Source organism: Cyanistes caeruleus, chromosome 7 (genome assembly GCF_971803275.1).
Source record: "Cyanistes caeruleus chromosome 7, bCyaCae1.hap1.1, whole genome shotgun sequence".
Lineage (NCBI taxonomy): Eukaryota > Metazoa > Chordata > Aves > Passeriformes > Paridae > Cyanistes > Cyanistes caeruleus.
Window position 1 is genome coordinate 4366219 of NC_141707.1, and position 27067 is coordinate 4393285.

The following is a 27067-nucleotide window of genomic DNA, read 5'->3' on the forward strand; positions in this document are numbered from 1 at the left end:
TTGCTTCATTTTTTCTTTTTCTATTTGAACATTTTGATGTTTTTATATCTCTAAGAATGAATGATTGAAAAAGGTATTTTTCCTGCAGTTTTTCTTCCTCTGAAATTACTTTGAAAAACTTGGGAAAACAGGCATGTAGGCCTTGGAAAAAACTTAACTGTTGTGTTAGGTGACCATTTCTCTTCTGTCAGGATATTGTGAACAAAATGGGAAGCCATTCCATTAAACTTCACTGAGATAGCTGAATTAATTTAGTTATAGGGAAGGGAACCCACAAATGTTCCCTGCAGAAATTCACTGTAGCAGAAGAGGCTTCTGAAGAGCTGACAGGAAGGACAGGAAAAAAATAGTGAAGTTAGCAGAAAATTCTTCGAATACTTGAAAATGAAATGAATGATCTTGGACTGGGAAGAAGATGAGGAAGTGAGGATTGGTTTCTGTTTGAACAATGGGCAAGGAAAGGAGAAAGTAATGTTAGGTAGCTGATACATTCACCTGAACTGTGGAATAATCACAAAATAGGCACATAAAGTAGCTTTAGATGGGAAGGTCACACCACTCTTTGGTATTCCAGCAGGCACATTAGTACCATCTTTCCTGTCCCTCATGTTGGTTGTAGCAATGTTAGAACTGAAGGAGAATCTCAATTACCTGCAGTGTTCTCATATTGCTGAAACCTGCCTTGAAGGGCTGATGGTAAAAAATAAAATATAAATCGCTTTTCTTGCCTGGTTTTAAAAAAAATCATGTAAGACTGAAAATATTCCACTATAACTGCATGCATTTGAATACAGTCCTCAGGATGCTGGGTAAAATCATGTAATATTGCAAAAGAAATGAGGGTCAGATGGCAGCACGTAACAGCCTTAGGAGAGATGGCAGGAATTAATATTGAACATAGTGAAGAGAGGAAAATACAGGTGTGGGAGTTGCCTTGATGAGGCAGTTTGTGAGTCAGCTGGGAAATGGACTTTTACAACTTTAACCAAATTGGTCATATTTTGTCGTAGAGATTGCCTGGGAAAGCAGGCAGTGCTTGTACCTCTGAGATCAGTCACTCCCAGTGATAGCAATCCTTGCTGCTATGAAATTCCTGATGCCTACACTGGAAAATGGAGGTGTTTTTGCCTTGGCAAAATTTTCCTTCCAATTTGAAGGAAATTGATGGCTAGGTTGAAGAAGATCCTTACTAAAGGCTTTTCTGTCTCTATCAAATACTGGAAACAGATTTCCTGCAGTGGGTTTGCTGGTAGATGAGCACAATTTTGATGTTGCTGTGCTTGTAGAACCTGCAATATTTGTAGATACTCTAATCTGTGGTGGTGCTGAGTTATGGTTGGACTCAGTGTTGGAGGTTTTTTCCAACCTTAATAATTCAGTATCTCAGGTAAAGTTCAGGAAGGGCTGTGGATTTTCAAGTGACACCTTTTCCAGAGAAATATAAAATATGTTCTTGTGCTTTTCCAAATGAAATATTTGTCAGTTTTATTTTGCTATGGTTGGAGCATTTCAGAAAGGTCAAGGCATAAGATTTACACTCCAATTTGTGTCCTGGTTGATATGTTTTCCTGTCTTAATAATTGTATACTAGCAACCTTAAGCTACTCAGGAGGCAATTGAAAAATACTTGTCAGGTGAGTAAAATCATCATTCCTTAGCAGATTTATACAGCTTCCTTATATCTTATTTATTAGGTGTTGAAATGTTTGAGCCAAGACTGCTCTGGTGGATGTATACAGCTTGAAGCTGCCATGCTCTGCCCAAAAACAGCGCAGAAAAAACCCAAAATGCAACTGAAGCTTTTGGGTAGATTTCTCCTGTTAATCATAATGCCATTGGCAGTGTTCACAATTTGTGTTCAAAGCCTGTGCAAGGCTTGTGCTTTTCCCCAAAATGCAGTGTGTGAGCAGAAAAGTCTTAGGAAGCTTTGGTCACATAAAGCTGTCATGAGAGTAGTGTGGGATCCGTGGTTGGTTTTTTTAGCCAATAAAAATGATATTTTCAGGCTTTTAAACACCTTTCTTTTCTGTTTTAAATTATTCTGCAAGTATATTCCTTGTTTTTAAGGAACTTTGCAATGGGATCCTGGCTAGTGGAAGGGCAGGAGGTGAGCAGAGATTGTGTAATTTGCCATCAACTTTCCTTTGTGCTGCTTTGTGTTTTGCCCTCTTCACTCACAGTGGCTTGGAGAAGGGCTTTTCTGTCCTGCAGAATAGCTTAAAGATATCTTAGGAGATGTTGGGGCCACAGGGGGATTTAGGATTAGTTTAGAGGGCATCCCATCGTTAGCAGGATCTGGATTTAATATGAAAACCCCTAAATGAATGTCTAATCCTCTTCTTTCTGGGAATAGATGTTTTATCCTCATTTTGAAACAAGGCCTTCCACTGCTGCAAGTAAAAATCTATTAGCATCTGCAGCTGGATGCTTGCCAGGCGAGATACATGGATATACATTTCATTTTGGCAATTGGGAAACACTGAGCGGGAGCCAGGGGGAACTTTGTGATGTTTGTGAGTTAGCAATGTGTGCTGTGATAATGGCTTGTTCTTGTGGGTTTACCGAAGTGGGGTTTTTATTTCATTTCTCCTGCTGAGGGAAACAAGATCTGCCAAGTACAAGAGGTTAAATTCAGCATGAGCTAAAATTCTGGATACAAGAAACGACATGCTAGGCCTGTCCTTAGCCTCACCTCAACCTCAGGTTGTTTATTCCTAATGACTCCCATGGCTCTAAGAAGTGAAAGGCACAATTTTGTTGCTGCCACAGGGTAGGGATGGATGGGATATTGGGAAGGAATTGTTCCCTGTGAGGGTGGGGAGACCCTGGCACAGGTGCACAGAGAAGCCATGGCTGTCCCTGGGTCCCTGGAAATGTCCCAGGCCAGGCTGGATGGGGCTTGGAGCAGCCTGAGATAGTGGAAGGAGGTGGAATGGGATGGTCTTTAATGTTCCTTCCCACCCAGACTGTGACAGGATTCTTCTTCTGGAAGACACAGAGGGAGCTGATCCTTCCTCTGGACTCCTATTAATTGTAGGCTGCTTTGTAAAAGTAAGATATGGATTTACTGGAGCAAATCTCTTGAGGGACCGAAAGATGATGGAGTGGAGCATCTTTCAAGTGAGGAGCAGCTGAGAGAGCTGGGACTGCTCATCCTGGAGAAGAGAAAACTTAGCAAACTTATCCACTGGTGTTAAACTTACCTGTGAAATATTCTGCTGGTTAGAATCCAGAGCAAGTGCTGTGTTTATCATTTAAGATGAAACAACTCAATGGCTCAGATTTTTAGAGAATTAAAATTAATTTTGAAGCCTGTAAAAGGGATCCTGTTGTTGCCAGGAGCTGTGTGTGCTTGGTATGACGCTCACCCAAGTGCTTTAGAATGTTATGAATTCTCCATGTGCTCTTCAGTGTTCTGTGCTGAAGCCCTCAGAGTTGGGATTTCTGCTCTGTACATGGTTAAATTGGAGGCTGATTCATAGTTTTTCCCAGTTGGATAAGTGTGGTGGGAAATTCTGTGGGCTGGAGCAGATTGGAAAGACAGACTTCCTGGGTATCTCCTCTTGAGAAAAATTTCCTTCTGACTGAACATCTGGTCCCTGTCTCAAGATTAACCTTTAGCATTAGATTTGCTGAACAGTTAAATTGTGAATACATGCAAAACTGCATGAGTTTTTATTTTTTCTTTTCATTGTAAATATAAATACTTTAAGCAGTAAAAGAGCAAGATTATAATCTGGTGTAAAGTAGGAATATACATATTGAATAACATTTGGAGCCCAGAGTGTATGTGTTGGAAAAGACAGGAGCTCTTGAAGTGAGTAATGAACACTTCATTAGGTGTTTTTCAGCACCTGCACAAAACCCTTCATGAATTAAGTTTTTCATATGCATGAATAAGCATTTCTAAAATGTGAAAATGCCAATTGTTAGCAGCACTGTTTACTGTCAGGGGCTCACTGAGGTCTGTGTGAAGAACAAACTCTGTGTTAAACAGAAAGATCAGTTTTTAGGAGTAACTCTTTTCTCCCAGAAAATGTTTTTGAATCTTGTTCTGGTCAGACTAAGTGCTAGAATATCCTGACTTTATCTGTTTTGTTTTGTTTTTTTTAATGAAAATGTCTTGTGGCATCCCTACAAAATAATGGTGTTCAGGGGTAATGACCTGGAAGTGCTGGTGGTTTATGAAGATGATTTTTACTGTGTGGATATGACTGAACTGTAATTCACAATTTGTGTTTTACTTGGAAAGTATTTGAAATTTCAACTATTTAAAGGAAGCTGTCATGGAACTCGTTGAAGAGATAAAAACTTGGCAGTCCCTGAGGTGGGAGTTTTGGTGATCCATACATTAGGCTTACTAATTTTGCTAATGGATGAGTTATGCTTTGGAATTTCATCTTGTGTGATACGACTGAAACTGCTTTTTATGGAAGGAGGAATCTTTTACATGCTCCTATTACCTGGTGTTTAAACAAGCCTGTACATCATGTGGGAGTGTTCAAATGTTTTCACAGAAAATGGTGCAGCTGAGTAATTAGGCTTTTTTATAGGCAAATTAAAAGGGGGGATTAAAAGAGGAGGCTGCTTTGAAGCATGAAGGGATGGATACCTGTGTTCTATGTTGAATCAAACCCAGGCTTTGGTGCCCCTGCTCCAGAGCTGCTGGTTTAACACTTGTGTTTCCTGCGTGGAGATGGAGAGAAAGCAGTGCCTGGAGTGATGGGAAGAGAGAAAACTGGAAAGGATTTGGGTTAAAGTGCTTTGTCCAAAGGTAAGGACACACAAGTTGTCCCTCCCTCAGCACTTCTCTCTCTGGGAGGTACTGGGAACTCAACCCAGGAGTCTTTCACATGGGGAGCACATGATGGAGTGACCTCTGCTTCCACAAAGTAATATCTGCTGTTTGATGTAAAGCCCCCTTAGTTCTGCTACCCAGCAGTTGTTTGTTTTTGCTTTTAAAATATTTAAAGAAGATGATTTGGTGTCCTTAAAGAATGTTATTTTGGACATGGTTCTTCTCTTCTGTAAGTGATATTCCAGTACAAAATATGATTTAGGCTTATTAATATATGATTACTTGTAGGAGACATTGTGGCAACATCGCTATGGCTTTAATGAGGATTTTTTTTGTATAACATTAATATGTTATGATTATGAACCTTCATCATTTGTGTGTGCTTATTATGAGGGGGAAAATCCCTCCAATTGCTTTATTCTGTCACTTTGTTATACCACACAGAACGTTATGAAAGGGATAGATGTGAGTTTGTTTTCCTAAGAGAAAGACTCAATTTTTTGAAGTGTTTTCATTTGAGATGAAACTTAATATAGCAAAATCATATTTGAGCAGTTTTAAAACCTTTACCTGTACAGGAAAATTCAGGCTGGGGAGACCACAGTGGGTCATCTAGTTTCACCTCCTGCACAAGGCAAGGTCAGGCCAAAACCTGTGTAAAACCTGTCTGGCATGTGACCTGCAGCTGGGAAAAAAACCCCAAACCTATTACTCATTTTTGACAAAACTTTCTGAAAGTATTTCCCATCCTCTAGCTCTCCTCTGCTCTCCCCCCAGCCCTTGTGTTCTGCAAGTCTGTTTCAGGTAGGTAGGTCTTCTGTCCTGTAGCTTTCCCTCCTGTGTGTAAACAAAAATATCCATGAAAACTGAGGTTGGAGGTGGAATCAAACTCACATTAGGTCCAGCTTGCCCCAAAGGAAGTTACTGGGAACTGAGCTGTAGGCTTGACACTAAAGGATTGCTAAGGTACCTGTCTGTGTCTACTTCCCTGACTCCCCTGAACGTGATCCTGATCTCTTGTGAGAGTAGCTGGAGGCAAAGATTGCTGGTGGTTGCCCAGCCCTTTCTGCCAGAGTGACGAGGTGCTCCAGGTTCCCAGTTGCTCCAGGAAAAGCCACTGATGGTGAGGGGTGACATGTACAGGGTGGCAGCAGAAAGCTGCACCCAGACCCAGCATATCCAACCCAACGTGCCTGATGCTGTGGCTTCAAAATCTGTTGAGCTTGTTTACAACTGAGACCTGCCAAATTCAGTAAATTGTTGTGCAGATGCTGCAGCCCGTTTTCCCAAAATTCCCTAATACTGGCTGGCTGAAGGGCCAGAGATTTGTCACTGTCTGATTTCTGAGGGCCAGGCTTTGTGTGGTTTGGCGAATCTCAGCAGTAGTTTATTGAATCCCGATTAATTAGTCAGAGTTTTTGTGTCCTTTGGGGCCCTTTAGAGGTTCAGGTGGTCTCCAGTCAGAGGAACTGAAGTCACCCAACCTGGGGGTAAAATCCAAATTTTAGAAAAGCCAGTTCCTCTTGATATTCCCACCCTCTTGTGATCACATAATGATTTTTTTTTGTATTAATTGCTAAGACACATTTACTTCACTTTCTTGACCTTAAGCACGTTGTGCCTGATGAATAAAGACCAGAGAAAATGTAAGGTGGGTGAAGAATTTTGCACTGAAGTGCTTCTTCAGAAGGTGCAGTTGGCATATGTGACCTCACTCCTTTCTTTTGGACAGAAGGACATAATTCAGTTAGGTTTCTTATTACTGCATAAAACCTGGATTGTTTTAACTTGTAAAAAATGCCAGCTGCAGTTGGAACTCTTCACCTGGCACTTTTCTCCTTGAGGTACCCGTTTGGTGGGACAACAAATCGTGGTCTTTCTCTCTTGGGAGTATTCCTTATGCTATGAGCATCCAAATTTCAGTGAACAAGGAGAAGGGACAGGTCAGAATTATTTATGCTAATTGCTCAGCAAGCTGTGTGTTCTGGAATTCAGTATTTCTTTAGAAGATCTGTGCCTACTACTTCAATAATAATTCTCCCAGTTCACTGAATTTCAAATCACTTCACAGCTTGAATCAAGATGAGCTTTTCCCACATAAAACCTGCTTTTAAATACACCTCTGATAACCTTTGTTATGACACTTGGGTCTTAATTAAACATTATTCAAGAGTGTTCTGATTGTACAATTCATAATGCTACAACTTAATTGAAGTACCAAACACCTTAGAAGTGCCTAAATGTAAGAAACTGATAAATCTTCATATGAATTTACTCAATCAATCTATTTTTTTTCAATGAAGTAAGGTATAATTCTGGGAACTTGAGCTGTATAATAAAAAATGGGACTCATGGTGCAAGCAATTGTGTGTGATTCAACACTTCTGCAGAATTGTTGTTAGAATCAAGAGGGTGTAATTCATCCAATTAAGAATTTCCTTTTACAGTCAATAACTGTCAGTATTTAGTTTCACATATGCCAAGAGCAAACTATTTGACTTGGACATGAAAACCATAATAAAAGTTGAAGGAGCGTACTTGAAAATCCGTTCCTGATAAGAAGGGAAGGGAAAATAAAGACATTCATTGTTTTTCAAGGTGGACAAGACTTGAATTTTTGAATGAATTTTTCACATAGTGCATTCTCTCTACTCAGGAAGGCAAATACGTTGTCTTCTCAGCTTTCATCTGTTATAAATAATCTTAATTTTAAAGCAGCCTGTTAATCTTCAGCTTCCAAACCCATGTTCCCTTTATTTTCTTGTGTTTGCCAGGATCCTCAGGACTCTTGTTTCCAAAGCTTATTCCACACTGAAGTCATTCATTCTAGAGACTTATCTAAGACAAAACTTAATTTCTGCTAAGTAATCCAGACCATTAGCAAATGGCTTCGAGCTGGAAGAACAGTTCAAATTAGGAGCTGCAGGGGGCTTAAGTTTTCTGTAATTATTTGCTTTAATAAGAAATTTACTCAACCCCCCCCTGTCTGGGGTATAAATGGAAGGATGCACAGCATCATCCTCATGCAACAATTTATCTGAGCCAGGCTTCAAATGTACATTGGGCACAGTGTTTTAAGGTGCCAGAAATGGATAATAGTGGTTATTAATATGTTTTTGTGTTCATAGTGGAGTCACAGAATTATGAAGGTTGTATCATCTTTATATCTTTTGGATGTTGGGGTAAGGAGGGAAGAGAGGAGGTGCTTGAGGGTGTTGTTCTGCTTTATATACACTGTACCCTGAGGGTTGGTTGTTCATATTTCATGATTTTTTATTTTGCATTTCCTGTGGAGGTACAGAGTTTTTGAATTAAGTGACCCCTTTTCTGGGAACATTTCAGTAACTAAAGGCACATGATAGCAGATATTAAAGAAACAAAAAATTTCAGATACTGTCAAATGGAATATCTCAGAGCTAAATTCCATTATGGTCAACACTGTTAAGAGAAAAAATAAGGAAAACCCAGCAAAAATTGGTTATTTCAGTATGGTAATGGAGGAATATAGAATGTGCAAGAACAGCATCAGTTCACAGCGTCCTCCTGTTTGCTGCAAGATCTGAACTGTCAGATGATGAAGGCCACCAAAAGGTTCTTCAGGGGAAATAAGTAAGAATCCAAATGATTTGCTTGGAAAAGGAGCTGAACAGGCAGCTACATTCCATCTGTTGATGCAGGGAAGAACAGACTTGCTGCAGATATTTACTTCAGAGTGGCACAGCATTATGAAAATGCAGGAAAACCATAAGCAAAGCAATCTGTTGCATCAGGACATGTGAAACCTGGTATAAAATCCTAGAGTGAGTTGAGTTGGAAGGGACCTCAAATCTCAACCAGTTTCACCCTCTGTCATGGGCAGGGACACCTTCCACTGCCCCAGGTTTTCTCCAAGCCCTGAAATTTCCTCCTCATGGCTGTGGGAGAGCTGTGAGCAGCTCTGGCATGGTCAAATTGCTCATCACTGTCAGCTGGCAAAGAGAAACCTCCATGGAGTTCAAGTATTTACAGCAAAATAGGCTGAAGTTGCCCTTTAAAAGAGTCAATGTTCTTTGTGTGTTGTCAGCAAGAGTGTCAGTAAAAAGAATGCAGGATGAAATCAGTCACAAAATGAGTGGGCTTTGCTATTTTGAAAGAAGTAATCTTTAGCTACAACTGCTTTTCCCCCCTTTTCATCTGGTCTGGAATAAATGCAATACCTAGAGAACAGTCATGTTATGTCAGGTGTTAATAACAAAGAATAGCTCCTGGCTTCCTGGTGAAATTCCTCTAATTCAGTTCTTTTTGCTGTGATTTTTTTTTTTTTTCTTTTTTAAGTAATTTTGATCATGTGCCCAAGATTTGAAAGATGAAGTTGTTCAACATGGCTGAGAAGTATTTCGTAAGAGCCCTTTGATTGCTGGCCTGCTTGCAGCATGTGAAATTTTTGACAGCAGTCTCGATTGATTCTTCCATGTTCAATAATGTGTTCATTCCAATGGTATTTCCTGAGCAGCTGGGCTTGCTTAGCTTTGGAACTAAAACAGCAAAAGCAAGGAAGTGAATTTTCCAGCCCCCTCCCACCACCCCCCCTCCTTTTTTTGGCATGTTAGAAAATTATGTTAATTTTTTTTAATCCTGTTAATGAAATGGTATGGAAACCATTGGAATAACGGGGGGGGGGGGAGGGCAGGAGCAGAAGTGGAGGACCAGGAGGAAATGGCACATTTTATAGCCCTGTGCATGGTGAAAGGGCTGGCTTCAGGAATTAGCTTCTCCTTTCAGAGCTAGTCTAATCAAAATTCATATAGAGCTGTGTTTCCTGCTGGTCTCTGCATTAATGAGTACTTCTGTTTCAGGCAGATCTTCTGAAGTGCTAAAGGATGAGTTTTCTGCATTAAAACTAATGGTAGGTCTTCAGATAACAGACAGATTGTCCATTGAAATGCTGCTGAACAGGAATAGGATGTAAAAAGTGGTATGTGAGATGGTGAAGGGAGAATTTGTGTGCTTAGTGCATTGAGACAAATCTATATATTAAAAGTTACTGTTAAGAAATGTCTTTCATCAATGGAAAATGCTGTTCTTCAGATTTTAGCCTTTGGTTCAAGTGGTATCTTTGTCTATTGATTGGAGACAGGCTGAACATGCAGAAATTTGGAATATAGAAGGAATTATTCCCTGTGAGAGTGGGGAGGCCCTGGATCCCTGGAAGTGTCCCAGTCCAGGTTGGACAGGGCTTGGAGCAGCCTGGGATAGTGGGAGCTGTCCCTGCCCATGGCAGGGGGTGGAATGGGATGAGCTTTATGCTCCCTTCCAACCCAAAGCACTCTGATTTTAGGATTCTAAATCTGTTGAAAGCACTGCAGTGCTGATGTTTAATAGCATTTCCCAGCTGATCCAAAGCGGTGTTTTGGATCTCTGCCTCCTGCCACTGTTCAACATTCCTGCAAATCTGGAGGGAAACAGCCAAGCCCCTTCAGCTTCCCTGACAGTTCTCTCACGTTGCACCGTGTCAGTTTGCTCGTACATCCCAACAGCTATAATCCTTTACTGGGAGGGTTCCTTAAGGATAATTTCTGGTATAAATGGAGACTCCCCTTCCCTTCTTCCACCTGCACAGTGGTGCTTCCATTCACAAGAGGGCTAGGATAGACTCAAGCAAGCTGTGTAGGAGCTGAACCTGTTTGGGTTTGTTGCTTTGCATGGTTCATTTTACCACCCTGTTTGTGTCCTTTGGTGCCCTTTGGGTTACTTTGTAGTTTGCAGAAAAGTGCCTTACCCAAACCCACTCTCATTGTGTTTGTTAAAACCTTTTTGGCTTCTTAGCTCGAGGATGGCTTGGAAACACGGCTGCTCAAGCTGATTTCACATCACATTTTCTTTACTACTGTACTTTGTTTATAAAGAGAGAAGCTTTTTAAAAAGTTTGGGTGATTGTTAAAGGCCTTTACAGACGTCATGGTTTGTTCAGCTGCAGAAAGACATCAAGCAGACTTTGAATGCCAGGCTTGCATAACGCAAGGGTGGCTTATTGAGTGCAGCACCTGGAGGGTCAGAGCTGGGAGCAGCTTCTATCTGCTCTGTCCTCAGCCAGAAGGCCTTGATTGTGTAATCCCACCCAAAGCCTGGCTTTTCACAGCTGACCTTGATGTGTAGCCACAAAATGCCCTGTATAGATGGTGTATGCAGCTGGAAGACAGAAGTGGTGTTGTAGAACCACTGAGTGGTTTGGGTTGGAAGGACCTCAGAGGCCATGGGCAGGGACACCTTCCACTATCCCAGGCTGCTCCAAGCCCCATCCAGCCTGGCCTTGGACACTTCCAGGGATCCAGGGGCAGCCAGAGCTGCTCTGGGCACCCTGTGCCAGGGCCTGCCCACCCTCACAGGGAACAATTCCTTCCCAATATCCCATCCATCCGTGTCCTCCTTTTGTTCAAAGCCACTCCCTTGTCCTGTCCACCACAAGCCCTTGTGAAATGTTTCTCTGTAGCCTTCTTGTAAGCCCCCTGTAGGTGCTGGGAAGCTGCCATAATTATGGTCTCCCTGAAGCCTGTGGGGAAAGCAGCACTCCATTTCTGAGGTTGTAAAAGGGAGTGGAAAGTTGTAACTGCAGCCCAAACCTCTATTCCCTGGGATAGGTCCAGTTTGAGCTTGTTGGAATGGCTGTATCCAGAATGGAGCATCATAGCTGAGAGTCCTTCTGTCACCTACCTGTAGATGAACCCAGAGTATCCTGCCCCTTCCATTCCTGTTCCTTGCTTCATTTTCTTGCCTACAGTTAAAAAAATCCAGAGTCAAATCTGTGATACATGTGACACTTGACTCTGCAGAGAAATGCTGAGTAGTGGCAGCAATTTAATCAGGTTTCCAGAAGAGTAACACTGCTCACTTAATAAATAGATGGCTGTGGCAGGACCAGGTGTCATGGCACATCCTTCTTTCTTACACTGATGGATCCAAGTCCTTTTCCATAAACACACAGCCCTCTGTATCCATGGCCCTTCAGAGCCTGCCTAGGCTTTGTGCAGATCATCCCGTGACTGTGAGTGCTCACCTAGATCCTTGTTGATGACAAATTCACCTGCTGCCAAGATTTGGGAGCTGAAAGTTTAGCCAAAAGTGTAACTTCTTAATCTGGTTTTTGATTCTTCTGAACTTTTCTTCACATGGTTTCTCAGTCTCTTCTGAGCTGAGCTCGATTGGAATATCCCCTCATGGGGCGTTCCATTTATCTCAGTTCTCTGGGTCAGGAAGAAAACTCCAAAGCTCTTAGGATCTTGTTTCTCGTGCTTATTGGGATGTTATCACAAAACTTGGGAGACTTTTCCAGAATTTTTGTTCAAGTTCAATTCATCCTGCCCTTTTGGCACACTTTGGCTTTGACGGCACAAAATGGCCTCAAACTACTCAGTTCTTTTATCTTTACTGAATCTTTACTATCTTTTATTTTTATCCAATTAACAATAGGCATGTAAATTATTTTTCTTAATGACCCATCACCTCTGTGCTGCATTGGGGCATTTTCTATCCAGTCACTATTACCCAAAAACCTCTAGAAGAACAGGAAGAAGAAAGAAGGAAAAGAAACATTCTAAACCCTCCATCTTGTTTTCTGCTTTCTAAACTAGCTTAAACTCTAAACTTTAACTTTTTCACTAGTGACTTAAGAAAACTCTCTTATCTACACACTCGCACTTTTAGCTTTTCTATCTAACTTTAATGACCATGTATCACTATGAAAACATGCCTATAAATTTCATGTTATATGAAATTCAGTGTTCTCCTGGATCTCAGAGCCAGGCATCAGAGACAAGGACACACACTCTGTGTCTCAGACTCCAACAAAAAGTACTTTTGTGAGTTCTCTTTGTCTCACTGCAGTATATAGGTGATTTGAGGTGAAAAACAACCTGCCTAAAAATGAGGAACACTGGGTAGCTGGCAGGTATTTGGAAATCCTCCTGCTTGTGATGTACTGAAACACTACAAGTAATAAGCAAAAGTTGCAGTCCTGAATTGCAACTGATGCTGCCTGTCGCAATATTTTACTGTGTCAGAGAGGGGATTAAAGGAAATGTATGATAGCCTGAGTTAAAAAGTATTTAACTTTTAAAAGAAATAATATCCAAAATGAGGTAAGGATTTCTTGAAATGTGTACTGTTTCTTACAGAGACAAACATGGCTTTATATTAATGTATTATCTGTCAATAAATACTTGTATTTAAAATGAGGTTCTGAAGCGGCGTCGTGTACAAACTTAGATTGTTAACAGCCCCCTCAGGGAATGCTGGGTGTGTAGGAAGATGAGTTTTCTTGCAGTTTATTCTTGGAATCTTTGCCTGCCAACAGTTGAGAGGGCAGGCAGGTGACAGGAGCAGCCTTTTGGAGTTGGATCAGCTGATGCTTTTCTGAGCATCCCTCGGATGGCCGAGGTGCCCTGCTGCTGTTTGTCAGTGTCTGGCGTGTTCTGTCTCAGGAGATGAAAAGAACACCAAGCAGGGTTCCTAGGTGACACTGGCAGCCTGCTTGGAAGCAAATTAAAGTCACAGAATTTGCATTTCTACAGTTAGCCCTGTGAATAAATGCAGGATGTGAACAGATCTGTGTTGGCAGCTTGGATTGAAGTAGAAGCAGAGTCTTGGGATCACCTGTGGGAATGGCTTTGGCATTGGCTGTTCCATCCCCACGGCCTTGGGGGAATGGCAGAATGATAAACCAAGTTCACAAATCAAGTTTTAAATCTATAATTCAACAGTGTAGCTCTCAGGACAACAAGCTTTAGTGTCTTAGCTTGCAGTATGAATATGTAGTTTCTATGATCTATTTTATTTTTCCTATTTTATTTTTGCTCGTCCTGCTGCTTCAATTAATTTCTGTAACAGCAGAAGGATACAACTCTTCTGTCAGATGATGTGATGTAAAAAAACCTTCACTTAAAATGGGAAAATTAATCTCACACTTAATTCTCTGCATGCCTCATTGTTAAGTGAGAAGATAACAGGACTACCCTGATTTATTCAGTAAAACTCCAGCTGTAGACAGTTGTGTTGTTTTGTTTTTAAGCTGAGGAGAAGCTGATGGATGGGCACAATATATTAATTTTAACAGCCTCATCATCTTGGGGGCAGAAATCAAAAGGATGATCTCAGTCATGCAGAAGAATTCATGAGGTTTTGTGGTGTTTCCCTTTAAAAAAGGGGTTTTTGTTCTGTTCTTTTAAGTAAATGGCAGGGATCAAATCTGCTATGCCTGGACATCAGAGATTTCATGAAATTTGGAATTTGCTTGAAGAATGTTTTTTAAAAATATTACCTCTAGCATGTGTCATGGTTAAAAAAACATCCTAACTGATTTAACTTCATTATTTTCCATTTCATGGAGAGATGAGTGATCCCTTCCCTCATCTTTATTGACTGGATATGAGTCAAAGGTATTTCATTATTCTATTTATAAAATAATGTCTGATGAAGCAAGAGCATTTCAGACTATGAAGTGCATAACAGGTGTAATTGATGTGAAAGGAAGTACCATCATCCACCCTGAGAAATTAAAGTTATTGTGACTTTTATTATCCCATGTGGTAGAATATCCCTGGCAATAAGGCATGGTCTTCCTGGAGAAGCAATGCCAAACATTTTACCTCTCTCCTGGTGAGACAAGACAAATGATTGTGCTGCATTTTTACTGCACATCCCATGGCCCTTATTCCTTTCCTGCTCAGCATCCAGTGTTTTTAGGACAGGAGCGTGTTTTCCTTGTGCTGACAGTAAGATCATTATTGATGCCAAATGCTGACTTCTTGCTGGTAGCCCCTATTCTCTGCTTTGTTGTGAGATGTCTCTGTTCTTCATCTGAGGAAAGAATTGCCTACAGTGAACTCAGGCCTGTTTAATGGACAAGTGCAGAGTGACAGGAGAGCACAGATCAGTGCCTTAATGCAAACCCTGTGGCTCTAGAGAGCCCCTGAGTTTGGGCTCTGTGTTGCTGGTCCCCTGCAGCACAATGTTGTTCTGGTCCAGATGCCTTCTCTTGTTTGCTGGTTGAGTGCTGATCCGTGATGACAAACAGCGGATGGAGCGCAGCCTCTCCAGGACACAAAAGTGAAATTGCGTCTGATTTACTCTTAAGAATTGCTCAGGTGACCTAATTTTGCCTTCCACTATCAATTTGGCAAAGGAACCACTATTTGGAGTGGTACTGTGTGTCTAGAGTTTAACCTGCAGTCTGCAAAAATGATAACATTTAGGGCTGCTTTTCTTAGCCCCCAAAAATACCAAGACAAGGCAGTGAAATGTCCAATCAAATCCAAAACGTGGGCATATAAACAAGCAGCATCACAGGAACTATGTCCCTGTTTTGGCAAACCTGTCCAGTCTGTCTCAGCATGGAAGTGTTAATTCTGAGATGCTGCTGGTGTATATGAGGAATTTCATAGAATCCTAGAATTGTTCAGGTTGGAAAAGACCTTTAAGATCATCAGGTCCAACCGTTCTTTCTCAGTGTCTGAGCTTTTACATTTGAGTGGTGGTTGTATTGGGTCTACTGGCAGAATGTGAAACACCTGTAAGGAATTAAGAGCAAGGAATCAAAGAATTATGATTATTTTTGCAAAGAGTTCTTGAGAAAAGAGCAAATGCAAGGCCTGTTTTGCCTCACTTGGAAGGACACAAGAAGTGTTTGCTCTATCGAGTCAGTACCAGTAGTATTTGCTGCTCACAGTGACCTTTCCCTGCAGCTGTTGGAGAGCAGGAATGCTTCTCCTGCCAGCGGGGTCATCTCTGCAGTTGCTGGTGGTGAGCAGTGCTGTGTGCTGGGGATGTGAAACTCAGCTCCAGAGCATCATCCAGGGTATGTTCAGAGAGCTCCCTCTGCACTTACCCCGATCACACGAGTTTTGCTCGAAGCTTTCTAAAGGTGTGTTTGAGACACCCGTGTTTCACTGATTAAAAGCAAATTACTGGGTTCATTGCTGAGAATTGTGAACCTCTAAATTTTGGTAGAGAGCTACCTGGGAAATGGCAAATGTGGTCTTTTACTGGCTACATGGGATGGAGAATTTCCATGGTTCTACTTTCCAGTGTGACCACATTGGAGGGACAGCAAAACTTTGTCAAGCAAGATCTTTGGGGATGTTTTGTGAGTGTGGCAGAAGGTCATGGAGCAGTTTGTGGGACTGGTGATGCCTTGAGGAGGCTGACCTGGAACAGAGGCTGGACAGAGTTAAGAATAAAGCAGGTATTTATTGAAAGGCCTTAAAGAACACACCTTGGGCAGTGCAAGAGCCTGGCCAGGGCTACACCCAAGATGGACCTAAAATATTCACAGAATGGACAACAGATCATGAGGTCTCACATTTTTATAAGTTTTGTTCCATCTGCATATCAGAATTTATTGCTTCAGGTTATGAAGTCTCATCCTTCTTGTTTTCTCTCTTCAATCCACCCTTGTTTATGCTTTTGGGCCTGGAACTTGTAACACTTCTCCTTGGTACCGAGCTAGAAAAGGAATTGTTTTGTCTACCTGCTCTGTGAAGAGAGCTCACCAACACTTAATATGAAGCTCAAAACTACACATGTAGGCAGTGCAGAATCTGAAAAATATGACAGCTAAAACTTAAGGCATCACAGGGAATGAGGGAGCATGAATGAAGGGTGTGAACCCCTGTGTCCCCAGTCCCCGGAGTGGCCCCGACACCTTTCAGAGCCCGGTATTTATGGTGCCTGTGCATCCTGCTCTGCTTCCAAGCGCCTGTGGAATGCAAGGTGAGCAGGAGCCGCTGCCGAGGGCCCTTCAGGACACACGGCGTAGGCTGCGAGCCAAACGACTTGTTTGGGTTGGCTGCCGTGGCTCCTGGCTGCTCTCGTCCCAGGGCCGGAGGGACTTGTCCCGTTGTGGGAGCGGATCTGTGCTAACCGCGGCCCGGGAGGAGCGGCAGGAGCGGGGCTGGGCAGGGCACGGAGCGCTGCTGCCCTGGGCTCCGCGCAGCATCCCCGCGCTTTGCCTGTTGTCTTCCCGCGCTATTAAATATCATCCTTTGCGCTCTGAATTCGCTCCCTGCTCCCAGACAAGCCGGTGTTAGAGGAGCAATTAAAGCAGATTTCTGTAGCTCGTCTGGCCGGGGGTGAAAGGAGCCACGCGATGGGCTTTGCACCAGCGGCACAGGCGGCTGCAAAGCAACTCGTCCTGTTTCCAGGAAGCTTTACAAGAAGTTGCAGGGTGGTAAGTTGTGATGGGTAGCAGCAGAGCAACCTCCGAGTCCCACTTACTGCCCGTAGGAAGAGCTGCTGCAGCATCCCGAGCCGGTGATGGATGTCGGCGTTTCCACCCCGGTGCGAGCAGAGCACAGCCCCGAGCAGGGCGGGATGCGGGGGGTGTGGGATGCTCCGGAGAGGGCTGGAGGAATGTGCCGGCTATTTGTCTGCGCTTAAAAGTGGTTCCTCTGGAGGGGTCTGTCATCCCGGGAGGATGAAAAATGGTTGATCCCGCTCCGGGTGAGGAGGCTGCGCTCCCCGCGCGGTGCGCTGGAAAGCGCGGCCTGGATCGCGAGGCGGGAAGCGGCCGGCATGAGTCCTGGCAGCCCCGCGCACTCGGAGCCTGGTGGCTTTACAGCTTTGCGTCTTGAGAAAAAACATAAAACACAATTTGTACTCTTAGACTCCTGTTTTGCAACAAGCCTTTCCTCCCATCCTCTCTTCCCTTCCTTTTTTTCCTTTGGAAATGGCCTTTTGGGTGTTGGAGAAATGGGAAAATGTGCCACTGTTCTATGGCACTTAGTGAACAAGCATTTAGGAGGAGCCGGGAATTCGTTCTCAGGGGCATTAAATATATTCTTGCTCCAACTTTTCCATGGGCAGGCACACCTTCCACTAGACCAGGTTGCTTCAAGCCCCTGGTCTTGAATCCTTATCTGTTGAAGATACACATGCAGGTGTATTCCATGGTGAAGAGAGCTAAGACAAATAAGCAGTGTAAGTTAGTCACTGTTAAAGACAACACTGATATCTGGAGAAATCAGCTGAATCAGGAACTCTTTGTGTTAATGGAGTAGCAGCGTGTGTTGTGCAGCATCATCAATAAATGGATGTGTGTAGAGGTAGGGACCCAGAGCACCCCTTATTCCTGGTGTGGCACTCTCCTGCAGGTGTATCCACCCAGCTGGTGCCAGGAGTGTCTCCAGGCCTGGAGCTGATCCTCAGGGAAAGTGAGGCCAGGCCCTGGCACAGCTGCCTGGGGCAGTGGTGGAGCCCCCATCTCTGGAGGGATTTAAAACATCTGTAGATGTGGCACTGAAGGGACATGGTTACATGGTGGAAATGGCACTGCTTTCCTTCCTTTTCACACCTGCCTTTTTATTGCTTTTGATCCTCACTGCCATTGGTAAGGGATGTTTTGATTGTAGATGTGGGAGGGCACGTCTACAGCAAGGCAGCTGAAGGTGGTTTTTCAAGCCTGACTTTTTAAGGGATGTTAGGCATGGAACCTAGAAACCTTATTCCTAATGTTGCTTAACTTCTTTATTTCTGCCATCCTGGTTTGTGAGTGACTAAGAGCAGGCATTTGTTGGTTCTAAATTACTTCAGCATCCCTGCAAAGGTACTGGCAAGCTGGATGTGAAAGGGGGTGTGTGTGTCACACCCTCCTCCAGCTGTGTGAGAGCCAGGTTCTGATGAAACTGCTGCTTGGGAAGGGTTTTTGCATGACTAACCAATCTAGTAATGGGGCTTGTTAATTGGGCAGAGTGTTGCAGTGAACAAACATTTATTAAGGAGGGTCACAGATAAAAAAAATAACTCGGCTCTGGGTAATTTTGGCTGTTTTTAATGAGGAAGTGTTGCCTTGGATGCAGAATGAACTAAGATCTGAGTGCAGGTTGTGGTCCAAGCTGATGGGCACCACACAGCTTGCCCTTCAGTGGGCCTGGATAAATCCTGGATCCCATTAATACATATGATCGTCCCAGAAGGCAGGTGCCAAGAGGACGATGCCAGACTTTTCAGTGGTGTCCAGTACCAGGATAAGGAGCAGTGGTCATAAGCTAAACCACGAGAAGTTTCACGTCAACACGAGAAAGAAGAGCTGTACATTGAGGATGAGGACAGGCTCCTCAGGGAAGGCTGGGGAGTCTCCCTCTCTGGAGCCATTCCAGCCTCACCTGGATGTGTTCCCGTGTCACTTGCTCTAGGTAACGCTGCCTGGGCAGGGGCTTGGGCTGGATGACCTCCAGAGGCCAATCCGGTGCTTCTGACAGTGCTCGCTGACACTGCTGGCAGGGAGGTGAGAGGTGTATCCCTTTGCCGAGAGGAGGTGGCGGAGGCGATCGAGAGCGCTCTGCTGCCGCTCCCGGCCGGGCGCTGCTCCACTCCGGCTCTTGTTAGCTGCCGGCCGGCGCGGCCGGGCCCCGCCGCTCCGCTGCGCGCTGCCCGCCCCGGGGCGTGCGCCGGGCGCTCCGGCACCGCCGGCACCGCTCCCGCGCGGACCTTCCCGCGCCTCCCGAGCCGCCCCAGCCGCCGCGGCTGCTCAGCGGATTTACCCGGCGGAGGACGCAGGAAAAAACCCGGCCGGATCCGTGGCCGTGCGGCCGAGCTGTAAACAATGAGCTCGGAAGCGGCTGCTGCAGCTCCCATGCCGTGAAGACCGGAGCCGGGCTCCGCGGGAGGAGGATGCGTGCGTGGATGTGAGCCGTCCCCCGGCGCCTCTGGGATGCCGCTGCCATGGACGCCGGCCGCCGGCGGGGAGCGCAGCCGGAGCCCAGCCTGACCCCGCCGCAGAGCGGGGTGTGATACCGGAGCATTTTATATTTTTTTTTTCAATTACTATTTATTTATTTCATTATTTTTTAACCGGCTTGCAGTGGTTTGTGGCTCTGCGTTTCCAGCCACCCGCGTCTCTCCATTCATCCATCCCTTCCATCCATCCATCCATCCATCCATCTCGGCGCCGGTGCCCGCGGTGGCCGCCGCTGCCTGAAGGGCAGAGCCATCATGTACCTCCTGGACAGCAGCGAGCCGCCGGCCGCCGCCTCCTCCCCCGAGAGGATGCAGCGGGGCACCCCGCAGAGGAAGACCGTGTACCGCATCTCCGTGACCATGGTGAAGAAGGAGCTGCTGGGGCCGGAGAGCGGCCGCGCCGGCCCCGAGCTGCCCCGGCGCGGGCGGAGCCGCCCGCCGGGCTCCTCCAGCCTCACCAGGGCCGGGCTGCTGCTGCTGGAGGAGGAGGAGGAAGGCGAGGAGCGGGACAGGGTCCCCAGCCCCTGCGGCTTCCGCACCTTCAGGACGCTGAGCACGGGGCAGCTGGAGCTGGGCCGCCTCAAGGTGCCGCGGAGAGCGGGGCCGCCCGTGCCCGGGGCGCCGCGGGGCAGCGCCGCACCCGGAGAAGCAGCGGCGGCCGCCGCCGCATCCCCGCCCGGGGAGGAGGCAGACAAGGACGGGGGACCCGGGGAGCCGGCCCCGGGGGAGCGGGGCCACAGCCCGCGGCGGCAGCCGGGGCTGCTGCGGCGGAGCTTCAGCTTCAGGCACTGGAGCGGCGGCGGCCCGGAGCCGGCCCGGGTGCGGCGGCACAGCAGCTCCGGCTGCCTGCCCGGGCCGCCGCCGCCCTCGCCGCCCGCCGCGCTGCCCGCAGAGACCCCCGAGAAGCGCAACACGCTGGACGTGGGCGAGGTGCTGAGCCAGGCGGACCCGCTGTCCCGGCTGGAGCGCTGGGAGCGCAGCAAGAGCAAGAACCGGACCCTGGATAACAGCGACCTGCAGCGGCTTTCGGAGCGGCTGGGCCGGGAGGGCCCGGCCGCCGGCACCGAGCACCGGCTCCTGCGCTTCTTCAGCGGCATCTTCGCCCGCAGGGACGGCCCCGCCGCCCTCTTCGGCAGCCCCCACGGGCGCTCCCCCCGCAGCAGCTTCTCCAGGTCCAGGGCTTATTTTAGCAGCCTCAGGAGAGCCGCAGTGGACATGCAGTCCAGCTCTGAGAGCATCAACGGGTCCCCCCATAAAGGTGCCCGTCCTTGTCTCATCTGGGTGGTTCAGCATCAGTGGTGGGGGATGGATGGTGGGGTCAAGGGGCTGTTAGGTGGGAGGAGAGGGAGTTGCTGCACTGGGGTACATCAGAATGGAGAAGCCCTGGCACAGGGCGCCCAGAGAAGATGTGGCTGCCTCTGGATGCCTGCAAGTGTCCAAAGCCAGGTTGGAAGGAACTTGGAGCAACCTGGGATAGTGGAAGATGTCCTGCCCATGGCAAGGGGTGGAACAAGATAGTGTTTAAGGTCCCTTCCAGTCCAAACCATTCCATGATTTTATTGGTACAGCATGCTTTGAAGCACACAGGAGCACAGCTCTGCGGCGTGCAGGTCAGGCTGTGTGTCCTCCTGAACCAAAAATCCCTCTCTGGGGTGATTGCTTGTGCATTCTAGGACAGCTGAGTGAGGCGAGTGTCGCTTGTTTAATTATGGAATAGAAGCTGGAGTGCTGCTGTATATAGGTCACTGGGTGGCCCAGTGCTGCACATCACTGGGACTTTCTCCTTTTGGAAAGACTTCTGTAATCTGAAAGATGGGCTTTGTTGGTTAGAAATGGGCACTGCTGGAGGAGTGAATACTGGTGTGTCTCATAAATCCTAAACGTTCGTTGTAGTAAAAGAGCTTGAACTGAGTTAGATATTTTTGAGGAACACAGTACAGACTCAGAAACCACACTCTTTGAATTGTTTTATTATTTGAGTCATTTTATATAGACGTGTACAAATTAGTCAGAGCATTTCTAGTCTAGGTGGAAACCAGATAGGGAATTCTGGGGGGGTTTGTGAACCCTCAGATACAAGAAAAACTTGAAGAAGAACCTTGCTGTGGGATGGAGGTACCTTACTGTGGGGTGGCAGGGAAGAGCTGACGAGCTGCTTTCTGTGAGGATCTGGAAGGATCCCGGTATCGTTGGCTGGGACGTGTCAAACCAGAAATGCTGGTTGTGGAGCTTCAGCGCTGTGAGATGGTGCTTTCTTCTAGCTGTGCTTTCAGATCTGTAATAAGTATCTGTGATGAAACATTTAGCCAGCAATTACAGTCGCCTTTGAGCACTAAGTGCTTATCTGGTGGCACATGATCTCTGAGTTGCTGCTGTTCTGAAAATACAATTCACAATTAGGTTAAGCTTTCATAAAGGCCCAGGTACAGCAGAGGATGGTGTGGAGGTGGGCCCAGATGGTTTATTGGGGAAAGCAATAAGCAGCTGCCAGCCTCTTACAGATCCAGAGCTCCTGCTGCGAGGGGAGCGTGCCCAGAGTTTGAGGCACAAGGAGCAGAGCCAAATATTTAGACCTAGTGACTGAGGACTGTAAGGTTTTATTGATGTAGAGGCATTCATGTGGGCTTATAATAATCTTGACGGAAATTGTGGTCTGACCTTGGTTAAAGTTTAAGGTAACCACAACAGAGAATTACTTCATTTGGCTCTTTATGCCTGTCCTGTGCCAACACACTCCAACTCTTGTTCTCTTCCAACTGCACACAGTCATATACTGGGAGCACAGTCCTCCCAGCCTGGGAGACAACTTCAGTTAATCAATAACTCTTGGTACACTGCACTAAGATGTTCCAGAGAGGTTCTTCCTGTGCGTACCACTACCAAATTTGCCTGGTGCTACGAAGCCTTGAGGCTTGTTCTCCAGAAAACGTGTTCCTGTGTCCCAGCGATGCAGCTGCAGTAGGCAGTGGTGTGACAGGCTTGTGTTATGGGTTAGCAGGCCTGGTGTGCTCTGTTTCCTTCCTTTTTGCCATAAAATTGCAGCTTGGGAAAAAAGCTTATGCACACCTCTGGTTTTTGCTCATTGGTGACCATTAGAAAGCTGAACTTGAACTAATTTGTCTTTAATTTTTCCTACTATATGTTAAGAAAAATGTTTAGTTAGATATTACGATTAGCATGCCAAATATATTTTAATAGTTTAAGGTTGGAACAAGCTGCTGTTCAGCCAGAACTTGTCTTTGCTTCTTTTAGTTGCTGTAAAGCTGGTATGCTCTTGACAGTCCTGTGCACAGATTCTGGAGTAATTGCAGATAGAAAGGTGGAACCTTAATTTCAGTGTGAGTTTTATTCCCTGGAAAATTGATAAATTCTTGTCTGTGAGAGTGCTGAGGCCCTGGTACAGGTTGCTCAGAGCAGCTGTGGCTGCCCCTGGGTCCCTGGAAAAGGCCAGGTTGGACACTGGGGCTTGGAGCAACCTGGGATAGTGGAAGCTTTCCCTGCCCATGGCAGGGGGTGGAATGAGATGTGCTTTAAATTCCATCCCAAGCCAAAGCAGGCTGTAATTTTATGATTCTACACTTGTTTCTCTCATGGCCTTGGTATTCTCTGTGTTTGGTGCTGTGCATGAGTTACTTGATTTTGTAGTTGCCCGTGCCCAGGGTCTTAAGAGAAAGTAGAAGTTTTAAAATACGTAGCTTCAAATATCCACTGGAGTACTGCTATATCTGCTTGGATGATATTTCCTGAAAAGAAATACCTTACTTTACCTACCACAGTCAGGTATAACATAGTTTCGAACAAGTTTTTAAGCAGAAGAGTCAAGAATTTCAAAATCTACATGTTTTTGATGTTACTGAGTCTGGCTGTAGGTAATAAAGCGGGGAAGGGTTGGTTTTTGGCTGCAGTCAGACTCTGAGCTCTCAGTAGTTATTCATGCTGTCACTAAACTGCCCTTGAGCATCAAGCCTTTACCTTTTCTACCTGCAAACCCCATTTGCTGTGGTGTTGCTTGCCTCAAATCCTATGCAAGTAACGATTCTCAAAACTTTTGCAAGGGGAAGCAGGGGATCCATTTATTTGAAGGAAGATAGGCTTTCTGTATGCATGACCACTATCCCCAAAGGCAGAAAGAGAAACTTCCATAAACTTCAAGCCAGAGAAGTTATTTTTGCCTTAAACCATTTAGAAGAAGTCATTAAAGGGTATGTCATTCCTCATCTAAACTTTCTTCTCCTTGAAGTTTTCATTCTTTCCTGAAGAGAGGAATCCTTGCTGCTCTGGAGGAAGAGGAGGATGATGGCTCTGAAGCTGAGGGCATGGGGGTGGTGTTAAAATAGTATCTTTTTCGGTAGTTCTCACTTGTTGCGTTTCTTTTGAGATATGTTTGTTTGAATAACCTCTCTTTAGGATATACTAAGCAGATTTGGGTATCAAAATTGTTGACTATCAAAAAGAGTATCATTATAATATGATAAACTGCCCTTTTGAGGTTTTTTCCCCTGAGGTTTTAGAGGAGTTAGTTTTAAGCTCTTATCTCAAATTCTCTGCAGCTTAGAGTCGTGGGAAGCAGGGGAAAGCTGCTGAGTGATCTTTGTTGGAGGCCTCCAGCCTTTTACTTGCAAAGCTTCACTTGAGGTAATTCTTGTTAGTTCTGTGTCATCTCCTTGCTCCCCTGGTCACTGCTCTGCTGTGCTGCTGGCATTCCCTGATGTGCACTCGTACGGATGAGCGGGCAGAGATCTGGAGCACATGGGATTTGAGCAGGGAGATGCAAATGCACTGGAACTGCTCCTGTGTGGCTCCCTGGGTCATAGCTTCAGGTTTTTGGTGCTGTGCTGGCATAAGCACGATCTTTTTCAGTGTTGGAGAGTCCCTGATTTCATGAACTAAAAAGCCTTCTAGGACTCGTTCATCTGTTTCAGTTCTTGTGAGTGTTGACTAGAGGTTGTTACGAAATAAAACCCAGCAGATAAACAGATTGCAGTTGGGGTCAAGCATTTTCAAGCATTGTCTAAGTGGGGTTTTTATTATTATTTATTGGGTAGGTCTTGTGTCAAGCAAAATGAATGCCAGCTGCACTGATAGAGCCAGGTGATTAAGAACTGAACTGGTATTAAGGTCACTGGCTGAATTAGAGAATGAGATGGATTACTGTTTGCACAATATTGAAGTATGTGCCAGCTGCTAGCAGCTGTGGTCTTTGTTTTTCCTCTTAAAACTGAAAAGAAATGTAGAATTTTAATGCCTCTCTGCTATAATCTTGACAGTTAAAATGCCTCATGTCAGTAATGGGTGGCTTTGTTGGGACAGATCATGGAATACTTCAGTCAAGTGTTGTGCAGGCATTCATCTCCATTCCCTCCCAAACCGAGCTCTGTAAATTGAATTGGCGTTCTGTTGTTTTGCCAGAGATCTGCCTGTTCCTTGGTTTACCAGTCCAGGTAACGATGTGCTTATCTAATGAAGCTCTTGCAGATGACCAAAGCACAGTCTGCACAAGGTAAAGAAACATTCAGAACATGATATTCCTTTTCTTTTCCTCCAAATTCCCTGCCTTGAATCTGAGGTTGCTCCGTGTGACATGAAGCTGAGTGCCCCGTCCTGCCCTTGAGTCACAACCCCTGCAGCACCGCAGGCTGAGGGAAGAGCAGATGGAAAGGATCCAGAAGGAAAGGACCTGGAGGTGTTGGTCAACAGCAGCTAAAAATGGGTCCAGGTGGGCAAGAGGGCAGTGGCCCCTGGGCTGTGCCAGCTGTGGGGTGACACAGCCCCCGGGCCCTGGGCTGGCCCTGCTGAGGCCCTGCTGGAGCTGTGTCCAGTTCTGGGCCCTCTGGCCAGAGGGACACCGAGGGGCTGCAGCGTGTCCAGGGAAGGGAACGGAGCTGGGGAAGGGGCTGGAGCCCCAGGAGAGGCTGAGTGAGCTGGGAAAGGGCTCAGCCTGGAGCAAAGGAGGCTCAGGGGGCCCCTGTGGCTCTGCACAACTCCCTGCCAGGAGGGGACAGCCAGGGGGGTCAGGCTCTGCTCCCAGGGAACAGGGACAGGAGGGGAGGGAACGGGTTGGGTCAGGGGGTGCTCAGGTTGGACATCAGGAGGAATTTCTCCATGGAAAGGGTGGTCAGGCCTTGGAAAGGACTCCCCAGGGAGGTGTTGGAGTCTCCATCCCTGGAGGAGTTCAAGGAAGGCCTGGATGTGGCACTCAGTGCTCTGGGATGGTGAGAAGTTGGGGATCGGGCACAGGTTCAACTCAGTGACCTTAGAGAGCTTTTCCAACCTAAACAATTCTGTGATTCTTATTATCATAAGCATAATAAGGTTCATATCTTATTATCCTAAGCATAATAAGAGCATAGGGTTCCTCTGGAGCTCTTTGCTCATCCTGGTGAGTCTGCAGTTACTGTTTTTTCTGAGGTGGAGCCTGTATGTGAGGTGGCAGATGAGCTTTTCCCTGAGACCAGAGGAGGGTTTTAAGTTGCTCATATTTGCTGCATGACTTGACTGCAGTTCTTTACTGGACGTAATGGTCATTTTGCCCTGCAAAATGAAATCACTGGTACCAGGTGCTGAACCCATACTCTCTCTAGTGAAGCAGCCAGAACCTGCCATCACTCTCATTTCACAAAATAGAATTTCAAAGCAGTGTGAATTCATTAGCAGGGCTGCATCCAGGTCTTGGATTCCTACATCACCACTGAAGAACCACTTGGGTGTATTTGAACGAGCAGTTTGGCTCTCTGTTGCAGAGCAGAGCTAATTTTGATCCTACAGAGCTGATGATCAGTAGTAGTTGAACACTGATTGCCCAAGTACAACTCTCCAGTTACCAAATGAGTTTAAAACGATTGCGTGTACTGGGGTTTTCTTTGGCATGGCCATAACCTCAGGAATCGGTGTTTGGAAAGCAGGAACAAATGTTTTAAATGCCTGAATATTCCTTTTCACTTTGGGCTGCATAGGATTTAACAAGAAATCATTAATGCAGACTGTTAATGTGCTGGTGTTACTTTTGATAAGTGGTGTTGGGATTTCCCCATGGCAACTGCAATAAACACACAGCGAGAGGCGCTTTCTGCCAAAAACCACAGAATGGCTTTTTTCATGTGCGAGGAGAAAGAAATGTCAGTATATTGAACCCGTGAAACTATCATCTATTTTGTTCATGAAAAGCATCCAGCATAAAGCTATTATCTTGATGGGAGTTGAAACGGGGCGTTTGATGATTTTGATGGTTCAGGCTGGTACATAATGACAGTGTGTGACAACTACTTGTGCTTTATTGACAAAATAATACCAAATGTTTCCTTAAAGCAAAGCAGGCGGCGAATGCCAGCAAGAGAATAAGCAAACAGTGCGCTGTAGCTTTCTACAATCTTCTTTTGATCATCACAGATGACATTAATGGTCAGCCTTGTTATTTATTGAGGTTCCCTTCGGGAATAAGAAGGGAAGTAAGGCAGAGAGAGCTGCAGTGCAGCTGTTGGGCCGCAGGAACAGCTGTAAGGGGTTTTTGGAACAGGCAGGGACTCAGGGCAGCGTGTTTGTCATGAGGGTCACTTGGTCAATAGG

General features: G+C 45.6%; 1 protein-coding gene across 13 annotated transcripts in view; it reads left to right on the forward strand.

Moving 5' to 3' along the window:
- The window catches only part of AGAP1 (ArfGAP with GTPase domain, ankyrin repeat and PH domain 1), a 301042-nt gene that overhangs the window by 44887 nt on the left and 229088 nt on the right, over positions 1-27067 (forward strand). For 7 of the 13 annotated variants that reach the window (XM_086898922.1, XM_086898924.1, XM_086898929.1 and 4 more), the window contains exon 1: positions 19745-20762. The exons of 3 other annotated variants lie outside the window; for them this stretch is intronic. In XM_086898922.1, coding sequence (XP_086755048.1) covers positions 19760-20762 — 1003 coding nt within the window. In that variant the 5' untranslated portion in view covers positions 19745-19759. Of the gene's footprint in view, positions 1-19640; positions 20763-27067 lie in introns of those variants that run through there. 3 more of the 13 variants (XM_086898926.1, XM_086898928.1, XM_086898927.1) reach the window with 3 other exon arrangements.